We start from the raw sequence: 20,106 nt of genomic DNA, 5'->3' as shown, positions 1-20,106 counted from the left end.
TGGTGAGGGGTAGCGGTGGGGGACAGTTATCCACTACAGCTAAAAAACAGAAGAAATGGTAGAGCAAAACTATACCTGAATTCCCTCAGAGTTGCACTCTTGATAGAGTATCTATCTTACTTTTTAATGGTTTGCAGAGAGGGATTTTTCTTCCCATTATTAACTCCTTTTTCTATTTCAACTACCCTCATAGTCTAGAAGTTGCAATATCTAAATTCAGTAGATACAAATAATTCCCTTGCCATGCAATTCAAATCATTTCCTTCGAGATTGGCTTCACGGGAGATGGAGCCAACCAACATCTCCTAAAAATTATATATTTCCACATGTCTTGGGTCCCTTCTTCAAGTTAAATGCTATAATTCTTTTACCTTTTCATCATAGGGCTGGTTGCTCTGGGTCTTCTCCACAAACTTGCTCTAAATCTCTCTCTTAATTGTGTACTAAGACATTTTCACATGGACATTTAAAAAACTTCTATAGCAAATGGGAACTGACATGCTTTTAATGATAACAAATATTTTGTGTTGAGAAGGTGGTAAACAATATTATAAATTTGAAAGCAATGAATTTACAAATGTTGCTCCCTAAGTTTAGTTATTTTAAGTCATGTTTTCTTGTGTCTAAAACCTCCAAGCCAGCACCTCCCTCTTAGTGTCAGGGACATGTGTCCCACAGTGACGTGCTCATTAAAAGGCACTTCACCCTAGCTGATGCTGACTTTGCAGTTCACTAGAAAATCACATAGCCTGCACCTAATTGATCAGAAATTCACATGGCAAAATCACTGAAGACGTCAGAAATTCCTCCTGACTTTGCTACTGACCTTTTCGTTATGCTAAACTCCAAACACAAACGATTGGTCTGGAAACTTAACTAGTAAGAATTGACAACAGGTGCAGATCTTACATTCCAGGCAGAGAAGCTAAACAACAAATGCCAGATGATATTCCCCAATGAATCACAGGTTCTGCTTTGTCTCATCCTTCAGATCTCTCCACAAATTACCCACTACTTGTAGAAAACCTACCTTGGCCACGTGGCCAAAAATAAACAACTAAGGAATGAGTGATTTCAAACATTTCATCAGACTATCATATTCCCAAATGCATTTCCATCCTCTTGGTAGTACAACTTTCTGGAAAATGGAAGTGGAAAATGAGGAAAAAACTAACTCAAAAAAGTTATTGCCTTGCTTTTCTCAGAGACCTTGTAGAATTAGCACACAAATCAAACTTCTGCAGAAGATACCCTGCCTTACTCATGAATATATCTTCCAAAGAGCCCAGCATGGCATCTGGTTCATGGGTACATATACACGCAAATGTGTTCATAATAACTATGTATTGCACACACAGTAAGTGCTGGCCATCGTGTTACTAATATACACCACTTCAAAAATTAGGTCTGAGGCCGGGTGCAGTGGCTCATGCCTGTAATCCCAGCACTTTGGGAGGGTGAGGTGGGTGGATCATTTGAGGTCAGGAGTTCGAGACCAGCCTGGCCAACATGGCGAAATCCCGTCTCTACCAAAAATAAAAACTAGCCGGGCATGGTGGCATGCGCCTGTAATCCTAGCTACTCAGGAGGCTGAGGCAGGAGACTCACTTGAACCTGGAGGTTGCAGTGAGCCAAGATTGTGCCACTGCACTCCAGCCTGGGTGACAGAGTGAGACTCCATTTCAAAAAAAAAAAAAATTAGGTCTGATTATTATTGCCATTTTACAGATGCAGAAATTTGCCTAACTGAAGAGTTAAATAACTGTATTTCCAATGTTTCCTAAACTAACTTCCTAAGTGATCTAGCTGGGATTACAACCCAGGTCTGCCTGACTCCACAATTTCTGCTCTTCATCACCTTCCTGTACGGCTTCCTTGAATAAATGAAGTGAAATTTCCATTAGCTTTTACCAAAGCTGGCTCATTGGCTTCTTGGGTTTGGAGAAGGTTAGCAGCTACAATTCTCAATAATAATGAATTGTATCTTAAAATCAGACATTTCTTTTCATGTACATCTATGCTTGTTTGTATTTCACAATAGAGTTCTTGTAAGAGAGATTTAATCTAGTTACTTTTAGTACCTGATTAGATTATTCTGAAATACAAATTGTGAACATTCTGAAACATACTTTCTCCCTCAAAAGACAAATGCCAGCATTGATGTATTATTCACATGACTTTCATGTATTTTTTTTTTTAAAAGAACAATAGATTTCGAAAAGGCTACAGCCTGAGTAGCAGAACTTCCTTGAGGTCAGCGTTATCCACGACAGCCATATGTTCGGCAGGAAGTCTGTAGCCGGGTAACATTAACAATGAACCTCCTACTTTCTTGTATCCTGGAGACACTTGTCGCTTGTACATCTGAACAAGCCAGAACTTGGATAGAAAGCATCCTTTTTGCTTTTCATGTATATTACAGGTTGGAATCTTGCATTTCTAGAGTCTTTCACCTGGACATGCCAAATGATTTGTGAGGCTGCCTCACTGAGCAGAGTCTACATATGCAGATGAGGGCAGTAATCCCAGTACTGACTGCATGTGTTTATGTGCTTCATGTATTCACTTGAGCAGGGAGGGGCTGTATTCCTAGGCAAAGACCAAGGATGGGCTTTCATGTTGATTGTTTTTAGGCAAGCTCTGCAAAATATTCAAGGTGCATGCAGAGCCTCAATGAAGAGAGAGATCCTTTATACATGTTTATATTATACAGGTAAAACAAGTAGGCTGCCAAGGCACTGGATAATTTGACACCCTAACAATTGAACCCTACCTTGCATCCTGAGTTCATTTCTTCAGCATACCACCAGTGAAAGACTCCATTATTGACTTTCAAGTTACACAGTAAACTTGGCCACACATTTACAAAAAATAGTCAACTTTCATCCTCAGCTAAAATAGTATATTGCTCAGAGATAAACTGTAACTTATTATTCATATATACATGATTTTATGTCAACCTCAGAATAGTCTGTGAAGTAGATATTGTTATCATTCCTGTTTCACACATAAGGAAACAGACACAGAGGAGGTAAGGAACAGATAAAAGATCTCCAGCATTAAGGAGCAGCACCTAGAAATTAAACCCATGGCTCTTTGCCTCCCAAACTCTTAACTTCATCTCAATGTTATATTGCCTCTCATGTTTGTTTTTTGAAAGTTAAATTGACTTTGGCAATTTTGTCTAATTAGCTATTAAGCATTGCTATTGCAGATTTACTCCTTATTCAAACAAAATTAAAGGAAAAAGGATGGTGTGCTCTGCCAGTTGAGACAAATTTTGATTGTTTCCTAGGATAGTTCCAGCTCTTGGGTGGGAGGCGGCTGTGGCATGAGCTCTGGGGTCCACCACTTTCTAGCTATGTGACCTTGGAGAGGTTACTTGATCGTTCTGTGCTTCAGTTCCCTCACCAGTAAAATGAAGACAGTAACAAGAACTATAATAATTCAGTGCTCTTGGGGGTTAAATAACATGTGGGGCATTTAGAAGTGTTTTGCACATGTCATGTGCTCAGTAAATCTCAGCTTTTTTTTTTTTTTTTTTTTTTTCTTATTTTGAGATGGAGTCTCCCTCTGTCACCCAGGCTGGAGTGCAGTGACCCGATCTTGGCTCACCACAACCTCCGCCTTCTGGGTTCAAGCGATTCTCCTGCCTCAGCCTCCCAAGTAGCTGGGACTACAGGCTCGCACCGCCATGCTAGGCTAATTTTTGTATTTTTAGTAGAGACGGGGTTTCACCATGTTGGTCAAGCTGGTCTACCAAATCCTGACCTCAGGGGATCTGCCCCCCTCGGCCTCCCAAAGTGCTGGGATTACAGGTGTGAGCCAATCACGCCTGGCATCAGCTATTCTTATTAATAAGCTGCCTGAAGTAAGTTTATATTTGTGAATATTGATAACATTAGGAGCCAAAATTAGCCATTTGGATATTCCAAAAGCTACTTTGCCTTGAAAAGATGATTCAAAAGCCCTCCCGCGGTCCAGGCTGCTTTTGTGATGGTTAAGTGTTATCTTTCTCAAACTAAATAGCTTTGACATTGGCTGAATTAAAATAAAGAGTATGGATTCCCTGACACTGCTACAATTCCAAAACACGCATGCATTCCAATAAATAAATAAATAAATATTTAAAGGCTATTTGGTTTCCAAATAAATTGTTATCCCCTCTCTGTCAATAAGCATTTGCCATCTTTCAAACCGTGGGACTTGCTCCTAATTACGTTCTCTAAAACTTTCCCTTCACAGCTTTCATTACAGTACTTGGTGTCCCCAATTGTTGCTGTCCCAGAACAAAAGCCTAATTGCTGCTGCTACAATACTGCCCTTTTTTTTCTGAGATCATCATGAAACCCTTGGAGCAAACAAGAGAGGGAGTTCTTGCAAGCAGCAAGCACTGCGTCAAAATTCCTGGACCCCGAGGGCCAACGCCAGCTGCGTTTTGAGACTTGAGTGCCTCTCTCATAGTTTCACCTCCCTGCAAATAACACTGTCTTGTGAATGTTTCAGAGCTCTTTAGGACACGTGCGTTTTCTGCTTGGACGAGGCCGGGGTCCCCTTGTCTCCCCAGTGCAGCGTGTACTGGGGCAGGACCACGGTCACGCCCGGACGCGATCCGGTCACGGTGGGGTCCTGGCAGGACGCTCCCAGCCGGACGCCCCCGAGGCCCTGCTGGCCAAACTCGGAGCGCTCGTGCCCTGCTGCCGCCAGCGGGAACCCCACCTTCCCAGCCTTTCTGGGACGGGCCCCCGCGCGCTCCATCCCGGGCTGGCACGCAAACCCCCAAAGGCGGCCCCTGGAGAGGGCTCTGGAACTCACGCGGTCTCCGTGGGTCTCTGGTGCCTCTCCCCGGCGGGTTCCCGGCCCCTCGGGGTCTGAGAGTGGGAGCCTCCCATGGCGCAGAACTTGGCGCAGGGGCTGCACCCGCCTGTGCTGGGCGGCGGGCGGCTGTGCCCAGACCCTGGGCGGGGAGGCGGTGGGGCGGGAGGAAGGGTGGGGCGAGGGAGGGCGGGGTGGGGCGAGGGAGGGCGGGGTGGGGCGCCGGGCCGTAGGGTCCCCGCCGCTGGGAAAGCGGGGAAGGAGGTGGCTTCAGATGCCGCCAACTTCTCCGCGGATTGCAGGGCCCCGCGGGTGCTGCCGCCTGGAGATGCGGAGCGCCTGGGGCGCGCGGGGCTGCGGGGAGCCCAGGCAGCGGCGCCTCCTCGCCCGGCAAGGGTGCTCCTAGGTGGCAAGGGGCAGCAGGTGGAGGGCGCGAGGCGTGCGGGCGCCCCCGGGACCCCGCGATCCGCGGACGTCGCCCTCTCCGCCCGCTGGTGTCCGGGGTTGGAAGGGAAGCGGCGGGAAGCGGCCCCGGCAGCTGCTGTTCAGAGAAGCAGCAGGAGGGGGCGGTGTGTGACGGGGTCGGGGGACCCAGGCGGCCCTGCAAAGGGCGTGGCCTTTCCCCTAAACCGCTTCTGCCTCCTGAGACAGGCGGAGGCCTGGACTGCGATGCACAGAAAACTGGGTTCTGGTTCTGCCTCCAACTAGCTGAGTAACTTGGAACAAGTTATTTCACCCTCTCTGAGTCTCGTTTTCTTTATCTATGAAACAAGGGAGTATGTTCATCTTTAGCTCTTAATGTCCCTGTAGGCTCTGACAACCAGGCAATGAATTTTCCTCCAAACTCTGTCGTAAGGAAAAAACAAACAAACAAACAAACACCTATCCCTATCATCTCATCTGCGATCCAGCAACACCTAGCAACTCCCTTTAGAGCATCTCTCATGCCCTTCCTCACCCATTCCTGCCTCCCACCCATCTCCTCTCCAGCCACCTGTCCTTATTCTAGCGCTTTTCCCAGCAGACTGGAATCCTTCCCCAAACCTCTCTTCTATGACACCATCCTGCATCTTGATGTTACATCTTCTTTGTTACTGCCTGTCTCCCTTGCTAGAACGTAAGCTCCATGAAGACAGGGAATCTGTTTTGATTTCACTGTTCCTCCAACATGCTTGGCACACAGTGGGCGCTTACAATTGGTGATGGATGCAGGCATCCTACACCCATGTTATCACTGTCCTTCCCAGGGCTTCTATAGCACTTGTTAACTCTGCTAACGAAGCATTTACCAATCTTATTTTATAACTATCTCTTCACGGCCGGGCGCGGTGGCTCCCGCCCGTAATCCCAACACTTTGGGAGGCCTAGGGGGTGGATTACCTGAGGTCAGGAGTTCGAGACCAGCCTGACTAACATGGTGAAACCCCCTCTCTACTAAAAATACAAAAATTAGCTGGGCATGGTGGCACAGGCCTGTAATCCCAGCTACTTAGGAGGCTGAGGCAGGAGAATCGCTTGAACCCAGGAAGTGGAGGTTGCAGTGAGCCAAGATCGTGCCACTGCACTCCAGCCTGGGCAACAAGAGCACAACTTCATCTCTAATAATAATAATAATAATAATAATAATAATAATAATAATCTCTTCACTTGTCTTTCACTAGAATATAAGTTCTTTAAAGGCAGGAATACTCTTGTTGTTGTTGTTGTTGTTTTGAAAGACCGTGTCTCTTTCTGTTGCCCAGGCTGGAGTGCAGTGGTGCAATCAAAGCTCACTGGAGCCTTGAACTCCTGGGCTCAAGCAGCCCTCCTGCCTTAGCCTTTTCAGCAGCTGGGACCACAGGTGAATGCCACCACACCCAGCTAATTTTTTTTTTTTGTAGAGATGGGGTCTCACTATGTTGCCCAGGCTGGTCTCAAACTCCTAGCCTCAAGTAATCCTCCTGCTTTGACCTCCCAAAGTGCTAGGATTACAGGTGTGAGCCACCACGCCCAGCTAGGAATGCTCCTTTTCTCTGTATTCTAGCTTAGTGCCCAGCACAGTGCCTGGTTCTTGGTTTATATACAATAACTGTTTGCTGAATGAATGAATGAGCCAGTGGTGAAGCACACAGAATTGTTTTCAACATTAACTTCATTCTTGAAGCTATAGGGGAATAAAGATGTATGTATGTGACTACATTTTAGTTGTTCCAGAAAGAATCAGAAAACGCATAATGGAGATTTACATTTACAACAGATCTTTTATTTATTTATTTATTTTTTTGAGATGGAGTCTCCCTCTGTTGCCCAGGCTGGAGTGCAGTGGCACTATCTTGTCTCTTGTCTCACCACAACCTCCGCCTCCTGGGTTCAAGTGATTCTCCTGCCTCAGCCTCCCAAGTAGCTGTGACTACAGGCGCACACCATTATGCCTGGCTATTTTTTGTATTTTTAATAGAGACAGGGTTTCACTATGTTGGCCAGGCTGTATTGAACTCCTGGCCTTGTGATCCGCCTGCCTCGGCCTCCCAAAGTGCTGGGATTACAGGCATGAGCCACTGTGCCCAGCCAGATCTCTCTTTTATGTAGCAGACTTCGACTACCTCTTTATAAATTATCTTTAGTCTACTTAGCCAGAAAGTTCCCAGGGTCCAGAATGTTGACACATGGTAGCATAAACAGTATTTTGAAGTGGGAAAATAAACAATTAGTAAAAGTATAGTGAGGCTGGAATTGAGATTTTTGTATGAGGAATTTCAAATAGCTAAAGAAAAGTTGACTCTTGGCAGATAATTTTTTTTTTAGAGACAGGGTCTTGCTCTGTGCAGTGGCACGATCATAGCTCGCTGCAGCCTTGAACTCCTCTGAGATAATTTTTCTTTTAAGTTCAAGTTCCTCCCACAGTCTGTTTGGAACACTATGGCAATGTGATTGAAGTGTCATTGATAATGCAAACATAACCCTGTCAGAGCTGCGGTTCCCTTCAGAGGAACACTCAGCCTCTCCTAGTGAGAAAGATCTTTGTTCTCAGTCGGTCATTCTGAGGGAAGACAGGAGGGGGAGAGGCAGGAGAAAAGGGTGAGAATGGGAAAGTTTTCCTTCTCTGGTAGACAGGACGGGCTGCTGGGAAGAATCTTACTACTATTAGTGCAGAAAGGCACAGGGTGGGGCCACTAAAATTGTTGAAAGTACAGGAAAAAGGCCAAGCGCGGTGGCTCACACCTGTAATCCCAGCACTTTGGGAGGCTGAGGCAGGTGGCACTTGAGTTCAGGAGTTTGAGACCAGCCTGGCCAACGTGATGAAACCCTGTCTCTACTAAAAATTAAAAAAATTAGCCGAGTGTGGTGGTGTGTGCCTGTAATTCCAGCTACTTGGGAAGCTGAGACATGAAAATCGCTTGAACCTGGGAGGCAGAGGTTGCAGTGAATGGAGATCGTGCCACTGCACTCCAGCTTGGGCAACAGAGCAAGACTCTGCCTCAAAAAAAAAAAACCCAAAAAACAAAAGAAAGAGAGACAGAGAGAGAGAGAGAGAGAGAGAAAGAAAGGAAAGAAAGAAAGAAAGAAAGAAAGAAAGAAAGAAAGAAAGAAAGAAAGAAAGGGAGGAAAGAGTGAAGCCTATACCCTCTTGTATTGCAGAGAAATTGACACAAGGGGAAAAGGAACTCTGTAAAACAATGTAAAAGATTTAACTTATGGGACCCAAAGGGCATCTCTGCAAAGATGCTTGTGTGTTGACTGGTTTTGCTTTATGTTGTTTACTGGGTTTGCTGCCCTGACTGGCATGGCAGCTGGGGCTTTGGGCCAGGCCGAGTGAACACAGTGAAGGGAAGTGTCGTCTTTGTGAAGTAAACTTATGAGGGCTTTTCAGGAAAAATGTCCAAGACAGACCAGATATCCCCAGACACATCTTACCCCACAACATATAATGCTTTGTCCCTCTCATGGAAGCAGAACCAAGATCTGTTTCTCCATCTCAGAGCCTGGCTGCAGATCTCCAACAAAGGCATAGACTGTGGGATGTCTGCAGTTCATCTGATTAATGTCCTTGAGTTTAAACTCTTTCTTGCTTTTTATATTTCAATTAAAAACAAAAGGCTGGACACGGTGGCTCACATCTGTAATTTCAGCCCTTTGGTAGGCCAAGAGGGGAGGATCTCTTGAGCCCAGAAGTTTGAGACCAGCCTGGGCAACACAGAGAGTCCCCCGTCTCTACAAAAAATAAAAAATAAATGGACTGAGTATGGTGGGGCTCACCTGCAGTCACAGATACTCAGGAGGGTGAAATAGGAGGATCACTGGAGCTCAGGAAATCAAAGCTGCCATGAGCTGTGATCACACCACTACACTGCAGCCTGGGCAACACAGCGATAGTCTGTCTCCAAAAAACAAAGCAAAACAAAACACAACACTTCAGCATCCCTAATGATGATACTGAATTGTTATTATGCAATCACAATTTATGCTCTGATCAAAGTTATTAAAGAAATGGAAACATGTCCTCTCCCTTGGTGTGGTTCTAAAATGGTACACTCAGAGGCCAGCTGTAAGTTATGGGCAACCCTGCTGTTGTCTGTCCCCAATGACTGAGAAATTTCATAATGCCAATTCTGGGGCTCAGAATCGTTCACAGAACTGAGGAGTTTTCCTTCAAGCAGAGGGCAGGAGGATCATAGTTGGACATTACTTGGTATTGCATTTGATACAGAGCATAGAGAGAATAAAATCTACTATTTTTTGGTGCCCTGCAATTTATGCCTGCCTGTGACACAAGAAGGAGGAGGAGGAAAATGAAAAGAGAGGGAAGGAGGCAGCTCTTATTTGTTAGTCTCTGGGTCAGTGGGCTGCTGAACACAATGACCAGCTGGAGCCAAAGAGGACACATGGCCTGTGATGGAGTCCACGTAGGGTAGAATTTCATTTCCATGGTTAAGGTTTCCACTTGCACGTTACAGTTGGGTCAAGAAGTTTTTTTGTTTTTTGTTTTTTGGTTTTGGGGTTTTGGGGGGTTTTGTTTTTGTTTTTGTTTTGAGATGGAGTCTCGCTCTGTCACCCAGGCTGGAGTGCAGTGGTCCGATCTCCGCTCACCGCAACCTCCGCCTCCTGGATTCAAGCAATTCTCCTCCCTCGGCCTTCCGAGTAGCTGGGACTACAGGCACACGCCACCACGCCTGGCTAATTCTTTTGTATTTTAGTAAAGACAGGGTGTCACCGTGTTGCCCAGGCTGGTTGCGAACTCCTGAGCTCAGGCAATCTGCCCGCCTCAGCTTCTCAAAGTGCTGAGATTACAGGCGTGAGCCACTGTGCCTGGCCAAAAAGGCATTTTTTAAACATTGGAAAAATAGCAAGGAAAGAAAATTTAATCTGTTGAAACTCAAGATTGCCTATAAGATTGTGAAATACATCCTTCAGTGTCAAACTCTACCCCCAGAATGCTACTTATGCTCTGCAGAGGGATGGGCACTAACATTTGTTGGATACTAGGAACTACGCTTGGTGGTTAGCAAAAGTAACCACATTCGGGCCTCATAGCACTGGGAAAAAAATAACAGTGGGTAATACTTATAGAGCACTTTTTATGTGCTCAGATTCTGTTCTAAGTGCTTTAGATTTATTAACTCATTTACTGTTCACCACAACCCTATGGCTAGGCACTTTTAGTATTCTCGTTTACAGGCATACCTCAGAAATATTGCAGGTTCCATTGCAGACCACTGCAATAAAGTGAATATTGCAATATAGTGAATCACACAAAATTTTTGGTTTCTCGGTGCATATAAAAGTTATGTTTACACTATATGATAGTCTGTTAAGTGTGCAATAGCACTATGTCCAAAAAAATGTACATTCCTTGATTTTAAAAATACTTTATTGCTAAAAAATGCTGACACAGTGACATGAAGTGAGTACATGCTGTTAGAAAAATGGCACCAATAGACTTATCCCACACACGGTTGCCAAACACTTTCAATTTGTAAGAAATGCAATATATGTGAAGTGCATTAAAGTGAAATGCAATAAAACGAGCAGTGCCTGTACAAATGAGCAAGATGAAGCGTAGTAAGGTTAAACATACCCAAGGCCACATAGCTAGAAAGTGGCAAAGCTAGATTCAAACCTGGGTAAGTTAGCTCCAGTGCTATAGCACATGGCTTAGCTTCTATACTTTACTGCCTTAATCCTTACACTGCACATCCCATTTTAAGATGAAGATACTCAGTTTTAGAGAGCTGAATGGTGCATCCAATATTTAAATCCAGTTGTCTTGATTACAAACCTTATGTTCAACATGGTTTTTTTTTTTCCCCTTAGCAATCATCCCAAAGGAGAATTACCCTTCAAATTAGCCACCTTGGGAAGTCACATGCTTATCTCAGAGCTACCCATCTCTCCTCATTTGGAAATTATTTAAATGCCAATTTATAGATCAAAGAATAAAATTGGTTCATTCCTTCAGAGCCACGTGTTGTTCTTGAAATCAGGTAGTTGAAGTGTTCCGATATTGTTCTCCTCTTTCAAAATGATGTGGCTATACTAGGTCCTTTGACTTCCCATATAAAATTTAAAATACTCTTGTAAATTTTTTTGAAAAAAAACCATGTTAGGATTTTCATAGGAATCGCATTGAATTTATTGAATAATTCAAAAAGGATTGCCAGCTTAACAATATCGAGACTTTGAATCCATGAACACGGTATAGCTGTTCATTTATGTAGATCTTCCTGTCATGTTTCATAGTTTTCAGCCTACAGGTCATACGTGTCTTTTGCTAAGTATTTTATGCTACTGTAAACAAAGTGTCTTATAATTTAACTTTCTAAATGTTAGTTGCTAATATGTGAGATAGAATTGATTTTTGTATATTTTATCCTGCAACCTTTAATTGATTTTTGTATATTTTATCCTGCAACCTTGTACCTCTAATAACTTTTATTGTGGGTTTCTTAGGGTTTCCTATACAATGTCACTTGTACATAAGGACAATTTTACTTATTTCTTTCTAACATGTATACCTTATTTTTCCCTTGCTTTGTTGCACTGACTAGGTACTCCTATACAATTTAAGTTAAATAAAAATGGTGAGAACCACCATCCTTGCCCTCTACCTCATCTTAGGTAGAAAGCATTGATTTTTCACACTGTAGTAGGATGTTAGCTGACAGATTTTGTAGATGCCCTTAATCAGGTTGAGGAAGTTTTAATTTATTCCTAATTTGCTGAAAGTTTTTTTTAATGATAAAAAGGAGTTGCATTTTGACAAATGCTATTGCTGCACCTATTGAACTGATCATACTGTTTTCACCTTCTTCCTTTTTTTCTTTAAGAGACAGGATCTTGCTATGCTGCCCAGGCTGGAGTGCAGTGGCTATTCACAGGTGCAATGATAGTGCACTATAGCCTTGAACTCCTGGTCTCCAATGAACCTCCTGCCTTAGCCTCCTGAGTGGCTAGGACTACAAGACCTTTTACCCCCTTCTTATAGGCTTTCAAAGTGATAAATTTCCCTCTAAGTACTACGTTAGCTACATTGCACCAGTGTGTCTGTGTTTTTGTCTTTATTCTATTAATTTGTTGAATTACACTGATTAACTGTCAGCTGTTAAAACAACTTTGTATTGGCCAGGCACAGTGGCTTACACCTGTAACCCCAGCACTTTGGGAGACCGAGGCGGGTGGATCCTGAGGTCAGGCGTTCGAGACCAGCTTGACCAACATGGTGAAACCCTGTCTCTACTAAAAATACAGAAATTAGCCAGGTGTGGTTGTGCATGCCTGTAATCCCAGCTACTCAGGAGGCTGAGGCAGGAGAATCGCTTGAACCTGGGAGGCAGAGGTTACAGTGAGCTGAGATCACGCCACTGCACTCCAGCCTGGGTGACAGAGTGAGGCTCCGTCTCAAAAAAAACCCAAAGGCCGGGCGCGGTGGCTCACGCTTGTAATCCCAGCACTTTGGGAGGCCGAGGCGGGCGGATCACGAGGTCAGGAGATCGAGACCACGGTGAAACCCCGTCTCTACTAAAAATACAAAAAATTAGCCGGGCGTGGTGGCGGGCGCCTGTAGTCCCAGCTACTTGGAGAGGCTGAGGCAGGAGAATGGCGTGAACCCGGGAGGCGGAGCTTGCAGTGAGCGGAGATCACGCCACTGCACTCCAGCCTGGGTGAGAGAGCGAGACTCTGTCTCAAAAAAAAAAAAAAAACCCAAAAAACAAAACAAAACAAAAAAAACTTTGCATTGCCACTTGATCATAGTGTATAACCTTTTTTATGCTGCTGGATTTGGCTTGCTAATATTTTGTTGAGGAGTTTTGCATTTATATTCATGAGGGATATTGGACTGCAGTTTTTTTCTTAAGATGTCTTCATCTGGCTGTAGAATTAGAATAACACTGGCATCATAAAATCATGCCTCCTCCTTTATTTTCTTAAACAGTTTTTGTAGGATTGGTATTATTTTTTCATAAATGTTTGTCAGAATTCATCAATGAAGCATCTGAACCCAGAATTCTGTCAGAAAGTTTTTAATTACAAATTCAATATCTTTAATTGATACAGGGCTGTTCAAGCTTTCTATTTCATCTTTGATTAGATTTATAATTTATGTATTTCCCAGAATGTGTTCATTTCATCTGACACATTTAATGTCATAAAGTTGTTCATAACAATAGAGAATTGTTATTCTTTTAATATCCAAAGTAATAATGTCCCTTCTTTCATTCTTGATATTGTTCACTTTTTTTTCTTTACCAGTCAGGCTTGAGATTTATCAATTTTATTAGGTTTTTCAAAGGACTGCTTTTTGCTTTTAATGATTTTTTTATCTTTTTTTCTGTTCTCTAATTCATTGATGTCTGTCATTATCTTTATTATTTTCTTCCTCTGCTTGCTTTGAGTTCAGTTTACTCTTTTTTTCTGTTTTTTAATGGTGAAAATTAAGATCATTGATTTAAGACCTTTCCCCACTTCGTATAGGCTTTGAAAACTGTAAATTTCCCTCTAAGTGCTATGTTAGCTACATTGCACAAATTTTGATACGTGTATTTATATTATCATCAGGGCAAAATATTTTCAATCTCTCTTGTGATTTAGTCTTTAGCCCAATAAATATTTAGAAGTGTGTTGTTTAGTTTCCAAATACTTGGGGTTTTCCTAGTTATCTTATTGTTTTTGGTTTCTAATTTAATTTCATTGTGGTCAGAGAACAAACTACTTGATTTCAACCTTTTTAATATTTATTAAAACTTTTTATGGTCCAGAATATGGTCTATCTTGGTAAGCATTCCATGTGCACTTGAAAAAAATGTGCATTTTGCTATTGTTGAGTGAAATGTTCTAAAAATATTAATTAGGTCAAAGTGATTGATAACGTTGTTCAGATTTTCTGTCTTTGCTGATTTTTTGTTGGTTACTCTATCAACTTCTGAGAGACATTAAAATTTCCAGTTATAATTGCCTATTTCTTCCTTTCATTCTATCAGTTTTTGCCTTATGTAATTTGAGACTATTATTAGGCACAAATAAATTTGTAATTTTTATGTCATCTTGATCAATTATTCCTTTTCTTCTTCTGAAGGGCCCTTCTTTATCTTTTATGATACTTTTTTAAGAAATCTATTTTTATTTGATACTAATGTAGCCACTCCAGCTTTCTTGTGCTTACTATTTACATGATATATCTTTTTCTATCCATCTATATTTGGTTTCCTTCTGTCTTTATATTGAAAGTGTGTCTTTGCACATAGTTTATATTTAGGTTTTTAAAAAATGGATTTTATTTTTTTAGAGCAGTTTTAGATTCACAGCTAAATTGAGATGAAAGTACAGAGAGTTCCCACACACCCCCACCCCTACACATATGGCCTCTCCACTACCAACATCCCATACCAGAGTGGTACATTTGTTACAATCAATGAACCTACACTGATGTATCATTATTATCCAAAGTCCATAGTTTACATTAGAGTTTGCTCTTGGTATTATACATTCTATGAGTTTTGACAAATGTCTAATGTATTTATGTACATGTAGCCACTATGACAGTATCATATAGAACAGTTGCACTCCTTTAAAAATCTTCTATGTTCCATCTATTCATCCTTTCATCTGCCCAACCCTTGGCAACTACTGATCTTTTTGTCTCCATAGTTTTGCCTTTTCCAGAATGTCTTATAGTTTGACCCATCCAGTACACAACCCTTTCAAATTGACTTTTTTCACTTAGTAATACGCATTTAACATTCCTCCATGTCTTCATAGCTTGACAGCTCATTTCTTTTTAACACTGAATAATATTCCATTGTCTGGATATATCACAGTTTATCCATTTGCCTACTGAAGGACATCTTGATTGCTTCCAGCTTTTGGCAATTATGAATAAAGTTGCTATAAACATCCATGTGCAGGGTTTTGTGTGGACATAAGTTTTCAGCTCATTTGGGTAAATACCCAGGAGTAAGATTGTTGAATCATATGGTAAAAGTATGTTTCGTTTTGCAAGAAACTGTCAAAACTGTCTTTCAAAGTGGCCAAACCATTTTGCATTCCCATCAACAATGAATGACAGTTTCTGTTGTTCCACATCCTTACCAGCATTTGGTGTTGTTAGCATTTTGAATTTTGGCTATTCTAGTAGATGTGTAGTGGTATCTCACTGTTGTTCTAATTTGTAATTACTTAATAACATATACTATTAAACGGCTTTTCAAATTTTTTGGCATCTGTGTATCTTCTTTGGTGAGATGTTATAATTGTTTTTGTATCCATTTAAAAACAATTATTAATCTCTATCTTTTAATTGGAGTGTTTAGCTCATAAATGCTTAATGTAATTTTTGAAATGGTTGGGTATAGTCTATCATTTTTATTTTATTTTGTTTTCTATTTGTCTCCTCTGACATTTGTTTCTTCATTTCTTATTTCCCACCTTTAAAAATTACTTAATATTTTAAGATCTATTCTATTTTAATTTTCCTGATGCTTTACAGCTATTCTGCACTATGTTTAATAGTTGATTTATAAATTACAAAATTCAACCTTAACTTTTCATGGCCTATTTACAGTTGATAATGTACTTCTTCATGTAAATTCTACAGCTGAAAAGTATAATTTCTTTTTATTTATTTATTTATTTTTTGAGATGGAGTCTCGCTGTCGCCCAGGCTGGAGTGCAGTGGCGCGATCTCGGCTCACTGCAGGCTCCGCCCCCCGGGGTTCACGCCATTCTCCTGCCTCAGCCTCCTGAGTAGCTGGGACTACAGGCGCCCGCCACCTCGCCCGGCTAATTTTTTGTATTTTTAGTGGAGACGGGGTTTCACCGTGTTAGCCAGGGTGGTCTAGATCTCCTGACCTCGTGATCCGCCCGCCTCGGCCTCCCAAAGTGCTGGGATATACAGGCATGAGCCACCGCGCCCGGCCATAATTTCTTAAGTAGAAAATTCACCAGATGGAGTTAACAGCCAAGTGGACATGTTAAAGGAAAGAGTAAATTTTAAGACAGATCAATCAAAATTACTCAAAATGAGTAACAGAGTGGAAGAAGATTTAGAACGTAATGAACAAAATCTCAGAGACTTGTTAGATGATATCAAACAAACATACATGTAATTGAAATCTCAGAGGGAGAGAAGAAACTCAAGTAGAAAAAATATTTAAAGAAATAATAACCAAACACTTCCCAGCTGTAATAAAAGTCAGAGATTTGCAGATTCAAGATATTAGACAAACACAAAGTAGAATGGACATAACGAAGTCCACTCCAAGACACATCTAAGTCAAGCTAATATAAACCTTGAAAGCAGAAAGAGAGCAACCAAAAAAGGGGGCTTTCCATTTGGCTCTTCTTCATTGTATCTATTTCTCTGATGAAATGCCCCATTTCTGTGCTGAGATTTTGATTCATCAAAAACAAGCTTTTTTTCTTAATTTTTAAACTTCATTGTAGAGAGCTATAAAACCTCCTAAAACTATAAAATAACATAACACTTTAAAGCCCTTGCCGGCTGGGCAGGAGAGCTTACACCTATAATCCTACCACTTTGGGAGGCCGAGGTGGGAGGATTGCTTGAAGCCAGGAGTTTAAGACCAGCCTAGGCAACATAGCAAGACCCCATGTCTACAAAAAACATTTAAAAATTAGCCGAGCATGCTAGCTGAGGCAAAAGGATTGCTTGAGCCCAGGAGTTTAAAGCTGCATTGAGCTGGGATCGCACCACTACACTCCAGCCTGTGCAACAGAGTGAGACCTTGTCTCAAAAAAAACCCCAGAAAACAATGCTGTGCACGGTGGTTCACGCCTGCAATCCCAGCACTTTGGGAGGCCGAGGCGGGTGGATCACCTGAGGTCAGGAGTTTAAGACCAGCCTGACCAATGTGGTGAAACCTGTCTCTACTAAAAACACAAAAATTAGCTGGGCGTGGTGGCGTGAGCCTGTAGTCCCAGCTACTCGGAAGGCTGAGACTGGAGAATTGCTTGAACCCAGGAGGCAGAGGCTGTAGTGAGCGAAAATCGCACCACTGCACTCCAGCCTGGGCAACAGAGCAAGACTCCATCTCAAAAGCAAAAACAAAAACAAACAAACAAACAGAAAAAAACCGAGAAAACAAAAATTAAAATTCTTGCCTTTTAAGTTTCAATATATTATTCATCCCCAGGTCAGATTTGATTGACTTTTCTCTTGAGACTATGTTCCATTTTCCTGGTTTTTAAATATGTCACATAATTTGGGTTTCAATCTTGGATATGATGAATGCTAAGTTGTGAAGATTTCAGATTCCGTTCTTTTTCTCTGATGAGTGTTGTTTTTCCTTTGTTTTGCAGGTAATTTTCTTGCTGGGCCTGAACTGAGAGCTCTGTTTCTGGGGAGGCAGCTCTAGTCTGAGTGCAGATCTTTGTCTTTAGCTGAGCTGCTTTGAGTGTATTTTGTGTGTATGTGGGTCAGGGGTTGATCAGAGATTTGGCCTGCAGATGCCCTCTTTGACTCTTGCTTTTCTGGATTCCTTCATTTATTTTCAGCATTCATGATCTCCTCACTCCCCAGAATGCATAGCCTACATGCAGCCCTGTGCAAGGAGCCTGGGGCTGAAGGACTTGCTTATTTGGCTCCTCATCCTCTGTTCTCCAAGCCAACACGCAACAGCAGAAGCGATCCACTTATGTCCCCTCTTCAGCTCCTTTAGGCAGTCACTTTGTGTATCATGTCCAGATTTTAGAGTTATTTTCTGCAGGAATGGTCATAATACCCAGAATCATCTATAATACCCAGAAGCAGACGCCCATATATTATTCTTATGGTCATATTCAGTTTCATCACCCGCCCCCACCCCCGGCCGACTACTCATCACAGTTGTCCTGTGTGGACTTGGACTACTTTTAAAATCAAATAATACTGAAAATAGTTCCTATGGACCCTGATGGGCAATTTTAAGCGATACAGGCCAAAGGAATTGAGCAATGGGGGCATCATCATGTGGTTGGAATAAGTCTGTCATCTCTCAAAGTGGCAGAAGCTACTATTTCCTAGTATCACTTCTCCCTTACTCTCTAAGTAAAACAAACAAACAAACAAATAAACAAAACCCAACCCTGATAGCTAGGCACACAGCTATTATGAAGAAAAGGTGCATTTCCCAGTCTCCATTACACCTAGGTTTGGCCAAGTAACTAGGTTCTAGTCAATGGGATGAAAATAGAAATGTCAGGCTGGGTGTGGTGGCTCATGCCTGTAATCCCAGCACTTTGGGAGGCTGAGGCTGGTAGATCACCTGAGGTCAGGAGTTCGAAACCAGCCTGGCCAACAGGGTGAATCCCCGTCTCTACTAAAAATACAAAAAAAGGAAAAAAGAAAATAGAAGTGTCAAGTTCAACTTCTAGGAAGTGTCATGAATAGGGAGTGCGGAGGTGAGCCCTTTATTGGTCTTTTCTTTTCCCTGCTGACTCTGATACTGATGGGAGTGCTGAATTCAAGCAGCTACATATTATTTTTCAAGACCTGTCAAGTGCATTAGTGAGAAGGGGGATAGAGTAGAATAAGGAGTCTGATCTGTAACTGACTGTGGACAATCAGTTGACACAACTCACTACCTTCGGACCAGCCGTCAAGCAGCCATAATTAATCTTGAAGTACAAGCCATGTGCTGAGGTTAAAGGAGCCTGAATCCCTGAAACCATGGAGGCTTTGAACCTGCCCTATCTTGCCCACCCAGAATTCTTTCTTGTTTTGTTTTAACAGGGTGTCACTCTGTCGCCCAGGCTAGAGTGCAGTGGTGTAATCATAGCTCACTGCAACCTCCAATCCCTGGGCTCAAGTGATCCTCCTGCCTCAGCCTCCCAAATAGCTGAGACTACAGGCATGAGCCATTAAGCCTGGCCCAGATTTCTTTTACGGGAGAGAAAAATAAACATATATATCATTTAGTCACTATTATTTTGAGTTTCTATGACACTCAGCCAGATCAAATCCTAATTAATACTCATTATTAAATTGAAGAGAAAAAGAGTACCATTATCTTGTAGTTAAGCCACCTATACCTGGAAGAACTGTATTTCTTAGCAGCCTTGCCAGCAATCATTTCACCCTACTCTATAGATAAGGAGTGCTCTGTAAACTAGCCCTAACCCTAACACTGCCCAGGGCTAAAGTTCGGCTGCAGCTGAAAATGTCTATAAAACCACCCCCCAACCATTATTATCAAGCAAATCCATCCCCTGTCCCAAATACATTTCCTCTTGTATTTCTTCTGGCAAAATGTTTCCTTTCTCTTCCTCCTCAAGGCTGCCTGAGTTATTCATTCATTGATTCATTCATTCAACAAATATATACTGAATGCCTACCTTGATGTCTGTCTTACTGTGAATTCATCTTTGCAAAAATGATGGATGAGGTAAGAGTTTTTTGGGGCCTGCTACCAGCCTCAGGATGAACCTCTTGCAAATCCGTACCCTAATCCACCTGACGTTATTGTTCTGGCACTGCCTAAACAATGAAAAATCAAAACTAAGAAATTGACTCACAGAACAGAGCTGGAAAGGCCCTCAGAGGCCATGTAGTTCCACCTTCTTTCATTTACACAAGTGAAGTAAGTTGGCTAGGTGCAGTGGCTCACGCCTATAATCCCACCACTTTGGGAGGCCAAGATGGGTGAATCTCTTGAGGTCAGGAGTTCGAGACCAGCCTGGCCAACATGGTGAGACCCTGTCTCCAGTAAAAATACAAAAATTAGCCGGGTGTGGTGGTGCACACCTGTAGCCCCAGCTACTCGGGAGGCTGAGGCAGGGGAATTGCTTGAACCTGGGAGATGAAAGTTGCAGTGAGCCGAG

At 42.4% G+C, this 20,106-nt stretch overlaps 1 protein-coding gene across 5 annotated transcripts in view; it reads right to left on the bottom strand.

The window, feature by feature from the left end:
* TACC1 (transforming acidic coiled-coil containing protein 1) overlaps positions 1-20,106 on the bottom strand; it is a 128,385-nt gene that overhangs the window by 94,195 nt on the left and 14,084 nt on the right. For 3 of the 5 annotated variants that reach the window (XM_055296014.2, XM_055296017.2, XM_055296019.2), the window contains exon 1: positions 4,816-4,951. The exons of 1 other annotated variant lie outside the window; for it this stretch is intronic. In XM_055296014.2, the coding sequence (XP_055151989.2) occupies positions 4,816-4,892 (77 nt within the window). In that variant the 5' untranslated portion in view covers positions 4,893-4,951. Of the gene's footprint in view, positions 1-4,815; positions 4,952-20,106 lie in introns of those variants that run through there. One more of the 5 variants, XM_055296012.2, reaches the window with a different exon arrangement.

This window comes from Symphalangus syndactylus, chromosome 10 (genome assembly GCF_028878055.3).
Source record: "Symphalangus syndactylus isolate Jambi chromosome 10, NHGRI_mSymSyn1-v2.1_pri, whole genome shotgun sequence".
In the NCBI taxonomy this organism is placed as follows: domain Eukaryota; kingdom Metazoa; phylum Chordata; class Mammalia; order Primates; family Hylobatidae; genus Symphalangus; species Symphalangus syndactylus.
The sequence above is the reverse complement of the archived record's forward strand: the minus strand, read 5'-3'. Positions and strand labels throughout refer to the sequence as shown.